The sequence below is a fragment of the Epinephelus fuscoguttatus genome, linkage group LG4 (assembly GCF_011397635.1).
Source record: "Epinephelus fuscoguttatus linkage group LG4, E.fuscoguttatus.final_Chr_v1".
Lineage (NCBI taxonomy): Eukaryota > Metazoa > Chordata > Actinopteri > Perciformes > Serranidae > Epinephelus > Epinephelus fuscoguttatus.
In genome coordinates this window covers 10,787,532-10,796,028 of record NC_064755.1, presented here as the reverse complement: position 1 = coordinate 10,796,028, position 8,497 = coordinate 10,787,532, and the positions used below count along the sequence as shown (strand labels likewise).

General features: G+C 41.2%; 1 protein-coding gene across 1 annotated transcript; it reads left to right on the top strand.

Annotated features, from left to right (window-relative positions):
- The first annotated feature begins 213 nt into the window (after nt 1-213).
- On the top strand, nt 214-8,010 carry olfml1 (olfactomedin-like 1). The gene is made up of 8 exons (XM_049574979.1): nt 214-712; nt 3,317-3,420; nt 3,528-3,718; nt 3,906-4,009; nt 4,319-4,510; nt 6,601-6,781; nt 7,251-7,410; nt 7,596-8,010. The coding sequence occupies exons 1-8, from the start codon at nt 581-583 to the stop codon at nt 7,750-7,752; spliced, it is 1,221 nt and encodes a 406-aa protein (XP_049430936.1). The 5' UTR covers nt 214-580; the 3' UTR covers nt 7,753-8,010.
- Nucleotides 8,011-8,497: the final 487 nt, after the last annotated feature.

The window sequence follows — 8,497 nt, the reverse complement described above, 5'->3', positions numbered from 1 at the left end:
ACCATCTGGAGAGTATTACAATAGAAAATTGTAGGATTGACCAATAGGATATGAACTGTCTTGGTTGTTTCTGGTCTCTCTCTCCCCCTTCTCTTTTGGTTTTTCTCCTTCATACCTCAAGTATACAATCTCCAGAAGGAGGGGGTGGGAGAGAGACAGACACAGAGACTGGAGGAGAGAGAGAGGGGAAGGGAGGGACCGTGGGTGAGGTTCACTTGGATCCAATTCCACTAGAGCAACAACTGTTTAAAGAAACAAGACAGAAAGTTCTGGAGCTCCAACAGCGTGAAACGCTTACTGAGCACAGCAGGAGGAGAAAAGAATATTCAGCCGTTAAAACACCATTAAGGATTTCTTTCAACACGGCAAGACTGTTTTCAACTGCAACTGAAACCACATGGATTGATCTCATTTTCTTGCTTTCAGTGTGGAAGACTGTTCAGAGGGTTGTTCTCTGCAGGAGTGTTTCAGAATTACAGGAAAAAGTCTCATTGTCATTGGCAAGGCATTGCAGAAGCAGAAAAAGTGAAGTTGTTGCAGTAGCAGCAGTTTTAGTCTTGACCTGGTGACAGAAGTGCTAATGATGTTAGGCAGAGGGGTTCCTGTCCTTCTCCTGTCCCTCTATATGACTGTGGGTTCAGTCCAGAGCCAGGGTTCCTCCCAGGATGCCTTTATAATCCAGTACCTGGAGAGGAGACTGTCTCAGATGGAGGTAGGTGCCTGCTTCACTTTCATTCAACATCAGCTACCTTTGAAATCAGAGCACTATAACCTCAGGCTTGCAGCTGCTACTCACACATGACCTGACATGACTTTCAGCTTTTCTTGCTATGTTACAATCATCACACCTTAAAATGAGCAGAATAATGAGTTACGTAATGAAAATATCATGTGTTATGTTTACACTGTGGTCAGATCATCTGGCTGACACACTTTTGGCATCCTCTCAGTTTCATAATGTCTTCGTGTTGTGGGCATCCAGCTGAGTCAACAGATCTCTAGAAAATATCAATGAATGTGCTATGCAGATCTGTAGAGATACAGTGTACTGAATGTCATGGTAAGGATTTTAATGTATTTCATTTCAGAGTGCTGTCTGGTACTAGTGTGAATATTGTGTCATTAACGCCAGCAGGGTTTAATGCTAAGACAAAGTGTAGCAGTAGCCAGTGGTAGAATGTCACTAAATACATTTACTCAAGTACTGTAAGTAAGTACACTTTTGAGGTACTTGTACTTTCCTTGAGTATTTCCATTCATGCAGCATGATACTTCTACATCATTACATTTTGGAGGTAAATGTTGTACTTTTTACTCGACTGTATTTATTTTAAAGCTTTTATGTTATTAATACAAAATAAAAATCAACTAATATGAAAACTGACAGATTTTTACCCCAGCAGTATAAGTAATTAGAATTAGCTCCACCTTTACCAGCTAAACATTAACTTGATTTACAGATGAATGTGTCACAAATTAAAATTCAGTAATACTTTATAATACATATTACTAGTTCATACCCATTGAGAACAGCATACCATACCATGACTTAGTCACAACAAAAATTAGAAGAAAAAAAAACAAAGCCATTCGGCTACAGGGGGAGCCACAGCGATCGGTCGCATTTTAGCCATTTTTAAGCGTTTTTCTGTTGTTATGGCACCACCCAGTTGCCAATTACAGTTAAATTTCTCCAGTCACCTTGAGGCGTCCAGTTTAGTAAAAATCAATATGGCGGTTAGGCCTAGTTAAAAAAATTACCTCTCTAGCGCCCCCATTTTGTTTGATGGGGTCAATAATGGAGGGGTCCCCTCAGATTATGTGTGGTCATATGCCTACAAAGTTGTGTGGTGATCGGTGAAACCCTTGAGATGTTATACACCTTTATGTGATGAGCCACGCCCTCCACAATATTCATTGCCTTATAGAAGCTCAGTTTTAGTAAGTTTTCCAACTTTTGCCAAGAGGGAACTTTAGATATTGGTCCCTAGATTATGTTCACCCAGTTTCATGCAGATCGGTCAAACTTCCTAGGAACAGATCGATTTTAAGTGTTTGTACCTGTTCTTCATGAGGAGAGGCATCTCTGTGCAAAGTTTCATGTCTCTACGACATACGGGGCATGAGATATGCCCATTCAAAGTTTGTAATTTCCCTTTGGCCAATTGCTGTAATATTGCTTCATTCGCATCCTCCCATGACCCTCTACCACTGTGCCAAATTACACATGGATTGACCAAGTCAGTGAAGAGAAAAACGTGGAACAGACACACACACCCACAGACTGAGTTTTGTCATTATATAGTAAGATTTTGAAATGGGAAATGAGTGCTTTTTATTTTTGTCACTTTTAAATATATTTTGGTGCTCATACTCTTTACTTTTACTACTTTTAAAATTTCATATTCAGTACTTTTACTTGCAACAGTGTATTTTTACATTGTGGTATTGCTACATTTTCATAAGTAATAATATGTGAGAACAGAAAAATGCTCAAATGTCAACATTTCAATGCAATATCAGCTCAGGCCCAACACATCAAACTGACATCAAAGAACTCATGGCGACAAGGCCAACTGTTCTGTCACCTCACGCTGCCTGTGTCTCGACTAGACAGTTGCACTTGAACATGCTGCAAAGACGACAGCCAACTGACACATACATTCTACACAGGCGTGAAAGGAAATAACTTCCCAAACCAGCAGTACTCTGTATTCAAAAAGGAACAGCTTCAAGATGCTAATTAGCCAGTTAGCAATAACACAACCCAATGATGCAAGAGCAAATGATGTTTACCGTGCACTAGTGTACCATGACACAAACAGTTCCAACTCATTTCTACTAAAGAGCTCAATGGCTAAAAAAATGTTACATTATATAACATGTTTCAATCTCACGCTCTTTTGACTTCAGGTGTTTGTTTGCTTTCCTCAATCCTGCTTATTGTGAACTGAGCTGAGCTGAACTGCTGATCAGAGTGATTTCACTCACAATCGGGCTCAGCCATTTCCAATGTCAATTGAACAGGCTGAGTTGGCCAAGGGCCAACAAGGGCCAACAAGGGCCAACTTTTGCCAATGGTGCAGGACACACTAAGGTGACAGACGCTCACCGACAACTCGACATTGACCAACGGAAGGCCCTCAGCTTGGTGTATCAGGGCCCTTAAGGTTAACATTAACAGCCTATTGAAATGAGCAAGGGTGCATTTTATTCCCAAGAATTCAACAGCTGTAAGAGGAAGAATGTCAAAAGGCATCTGTCATTAATTGAATTCTGCATTCCTGACACTTTTTCTCTGTGTTCATGCCATCAGGAGCGTCTGAATCTATGTGAGCAAAAGACAGTGAGTGTCACCCAGAAGACCTATGACCTCTCCTCTGAAATCAGGGGTTATCTCTCCACTCTCAGTGTTCTGAGGTAGGCCTGTCGTGAAACGCGACTTCATCGTGCGACTTAATGAAGGAACTACAGTAGTTACTTAAGGTATGTGAGAACTGTGAGAATTAAACTGTTTTGCCCCATAGATCAGAGGTGAAGAGCCAGGTGGACAGTGTGGCTGTGCGTGTAGACCGGGTGGAGAGAGAGTTGGAATATCTTGAAAACAAGATTCCCAGCCAGACAGACATTGAGATGGAAGAGGCGCTGCTGGAACAACAGCTAAAGGCTGCTGAACTGGACCAGCTGAAAAAGAAAGCCACGATCAGAGTGGAGCACGGTAGGTACCGTGTGTGTGTGTGTGTGTGTGTGTGTGTGTGTGTGTGTACACTTGAGTGGCGCAGGACAAAGATTACAGCATTTATCTGTTTAGTGGTTTAAAGGAAAAAGGAACAGAAATAAAATGTCTTGTACAGAACATTCATTGTGCTTCAGTTCATTCACAGTCTTCTTTCCAACATCCACAGACTGCAACACAGCCTTGAATCAAATCAAGTCTCTCAAGATTGTGAAGAAGACAGGGGACACCTATGGTTCCTGGTTCAAGGACCCCTCTGAAGGATCAGCGAAGGTCTGTTCTTTTGAAAGAATTACATGTTTACAGTAATAATGGACTGATTACAATGGGGAGACATCTCTCTTTCTTGGCAGCAGACTGTGCTTAGCTTCCTCTCAGTGTGGGGCTGCTGGTGGATGAATCTAGATTAATTGTACTTTTTTGGTCTAACTCACTCAGTGACATTGATCAACAAGGGAGAAACGTAAATATATGAATGTTGCACATTGCATGAATACCAGATATTAATATTATCATTTTATTTATAGCAAGAATAGGATGTCAAAGTTGAGTTACTAATTACATTTTTCGTAAACCTTTCAGGTCTACCTGTTCAGTGGAATTCGTAACGACACCCTGCTGGAGTATGTTTCTCTGCACAGTTTCGCGGAGAGGACCACCACACCACCAGTTAGGGTGGTGCAGCTGCCTTCCTCCTGGCAGGGGACAGGTCATGTGGTCTACAATGGATTCCTCTACTACCACAAGGCAGACACTCCCAACCAGATACTGAAGGTGTGTGACTGAAGTAAAGTTATCAATGTGTTTCTCATCAAGGTAGCTCATTGTTCCTACTAGATTTGTGAAATATAAAAGGGGGTGAATAAAACATTTTGTTTATCTAGTGGTCATGTTAAAGGATCACATTGCTTGGCAACAGATACTGAGTGCTGATTGCAATTCAATGATCTGGGACTTTGTCAGTGCTGAAGTAGAACTGCAGTGCAGCTTTTGGCTGGAGATTAACTTAGGTTTATTTCATCTTGTTGCCCTATTTCCTGTTAACTGAGGTCAGTGAGTAACAACTTTGTTCCAGTAAAATGAGCTCACTTTTCTCAAAATACTTTAAGCGTTTGGCAGCAAATGTAATCGCTACAGAGAGTTTACTGAAGAGAAGTGTGTTTCAGAAAATACATTTCAGAAAAAAACAATTGCACTGCTAAAAGCAAATAAAGACCCATATCCACATAGCCTATAAATAGTGTCTTTAACAGCATTGTCTGAAATATCTGATAATCTATTGGATGGACTGCTATGAATTTTGTACACTTAGAGTTACCAGAGGATGATGCCTAGCCAGGGAACAAGATAAATCTGTGAGCTCATGTTTTATTTGCTCTGGCAGATAAATCTGGTCCCACTCCTGCACAAACAGATATCTAGCCAAGCAGACCCTGGTCGGTTCAGTCACAACTGTTTATCTGATACGGAGGTGGTTTAATATGACGACTGACAATTTAAGGAGGCCCTGTGCTTTACGCAAAAAAAAAAACAAAAAAAAAAAAACATTAAGACATTATTTTTGGCTTGTGCACCTTGTGCCAGGGCAGCCTGGTCTCATAAAAATAAGTGTAATGACCATGACCTCTTATAACCGCATTACATAATGGTGGCACATAATGTGTTAAAATTACATGCCAGCACCAAGGATGCTATCGAAAGAAGTAGGATCCTTTGTCTTTGTGTACACACAATTTCCTTGTTTCAATGTCACATAATGGCTGGTGGTTAATATGACACCCCCACAGATAGTATAAAGTGTGAGCACTGGGAGTAAGGTTGGGGGAGTTAATGGGTCAAACAAACATACTGTCTTTCCTAGGAGACGGCTGTTCATGTGTCATGTGAAACCAAAAGTCAGCGTTGACTTACTGTAACTATAACATAACATATACTTTACATAGCACTACATTGCCTTACATTAAGTTAAATTACATTATGTTATGTCTTGTTAAGTCATGTCACATCACATACTTACATCATATTATAATGTAATTACCTCCTGTAGATAACAAACATAGTTGCAGGATCCAGGAGAATTTGATCTAACATCACATCCAAGGATAATACCTCTTGAACATCAAAAATTAACTAAGCTTAGAGGTTTCAAACTAACTTAAATTTGCAAATTGGTCTGGTGATGCCAGGCTAAAGGCATACTTATACCCTACAATCTAATAACATTCCCATCAGCCTCAGCCATTTGGTTTGGTGCTATTTAGTAAATGTTAGCATGCTGACTTACATGTTAAATATCAATTAGCACTGTCATTATGTGCATGTTAGCATGTTGACATTAGCATAGCTAAAAGCAACAGTGTGTATACAGACTCACAGATTCACAAGCATGGCTGTAGAGTCTGTACGTAGCGGAAGGGGAGGGACCACTTTTCAAACTGGAAATGGCAGCCGAGGACTGTGCGACAGTGAACGTTGCTGCATTGTACAAAAATACATGTGTTATTGCACTAAGCACCACTATACTGTTGTCGGGTATAACCCAGCAGTATGTTTGTTAGGTTAATTTAGCAGTCTGTAATGATTTGGTACCGCGAATGATAACGCGAATGCTAATGTTAATTTGCTAACTAGCTAATTTACGGTCGTCATTTCCAGTGAGTGCACAATGGCCGTGTTTGGTTTGAGACAACACTAACCTGTCAAAATTTGGGCACTGCGCCAATGAGTACATAGTGCACATAGTGCACTACATAGAAGTGTACTAAGGGAAGTATTAGATTTGAGACACGCCATTAGTCTTGTTTGTGCCGTCTAGCTGTGCATTTCTGAATTTGTCAACTGCCATCTGTTTCCATCATGTAAAGGTAGATGTGTTGAATGGCACAGTGGTGGACAGTACACTGCTACCTGGAGCAGGTCGTCTACCAGTCTACAGTCTGAACCCTAACACCTACCTGGACCTGGCTGTAGATGAACTCGGCCTCTGGGTCATCCATGCAGACCCTGAGTATGCAGGAAACCTGGTCATCACCAAACTGGACAAAGGTAGAGAGTACTACCCTGATGTATATAAATAGATATATGAGTACCATAGGGCGGCACGATGGTGTGGTGGTTAGCTCTGTCACAGCAAGAGGGTTCCTGGTTCGATTCCTGGTTTGCATGTTCTCCCCGTGTCAGCATGGGTTTTCTCCAGGCACTCTGGCTTCCTCCCACAGTCCAAAGACATGCAGGTGGGGGATAGGTCAATTGGTGACTCTAAATTGTCCCGAGGTTTGAATGTGAGTGTGAATAGTTGTCTGTCTCTATGTGTCAGCCCTGTGATAGTCTGGCGACCTGTCCAGGGTGTACCCCCACCTCTCGCCCAATGTCAGCTGGGATAGGCTCCAGCCCCCCCGCAACCCTCAAGAGGATAAGCGGTTAGAAAATGGATGGATGGATGGATGGATGGATGGATAGATGAGTACCATAGCCTGCTCTGTAATCAGCACTTTTTTTTGCTTCCTTACCGCAGTAAGTTTGGCAGTAGAGTATACCTGGGATACACAATGTAGAAGCCGCGATGCTGAGGGAGCCTTCCTAATATGTGGAACTCTCTATGTGGTCTACAACACACGCTACGGAGGTCGCTCCACCATTCAGTGTCTCTACGACATCCATGACACCATCCACAGGTCAGACCAACAAAATACAATATAGCCTAGATATTCACATAAACATGCACTCTTACATGAAACCATCCACTGGAAAACAGAAACAAGTAGACTGAAGACTGCATTCACATCATCATAGTTTCATAACTGAAGCAATGTCTTAATTTCATTCTACATTTTCCCTTTCCTGTGCCATCCATCTGCAGTGGTGAGAGTCCTGTAATATTCTTCCCAAAGCGCTACACCAGCCACAGCAGCATCTACTACCACCCCAGAGACAAACAGCTGTACACCTGGGACGACGGCTACCAGACAATATACAAAGTGGAGACACGCATAAATGACCCACTCATTGAAGAATGAAGATAATCTACAGTCCTCATCCTTTCAAAACTTGTGTTATCACTTCAAAAAATCTATGCAAAAAACATCAGACCATCAGTGAAGGAAACTTACTGATGAGTAGCTTAAATTCTACTATTGTTCAGTATAGCGATCCTTTGCTGGCAATGGATACTACCTTTGTAACTATTACTCGTTAGACATAAAGATCATGTCAAAGCAAAGGCATTTTATACATTTTTACAGGCTTTATACTTTGTATCACCACAATAAAGAACATTTAAAGTGTGTGTTGTACCTGAGTTCTGCCAGGGTTCGTGCTTAGCATATGGGATAGATACGGTGAAGTAGTTACTGGACTGTGTCATATGAGACAAGAGAGGGAAGGTAGTTTGGAAGCTTTAATAGTAGATCGGGCCTATTCCTTCTTACACACTTTATTATGATGCAGAGAGCAGTGATGATGAAGAAATTTGTCATCATCAGTGATAAAGTATAGCACACTGTGCTAAATGGGGTTTACTGCAAAGTGATGACGGAGCAGCATGACAGCACAGAATGCGTCTAATAGAGTCAGAGGCATGTGGAAGATAATCATACTAAAAACTTTATTTATATAGCACCTTTCACACAAGAAATGCATCACAAAATGCTTTACAATAAGGGCAGTATAAGTACTGTGAGCTTTACATGAAAATAGACAAAATGAACATAAAAAAGGATGCTTAACAGTTTAAAACATGGATTAACTGATTCAACAATTATA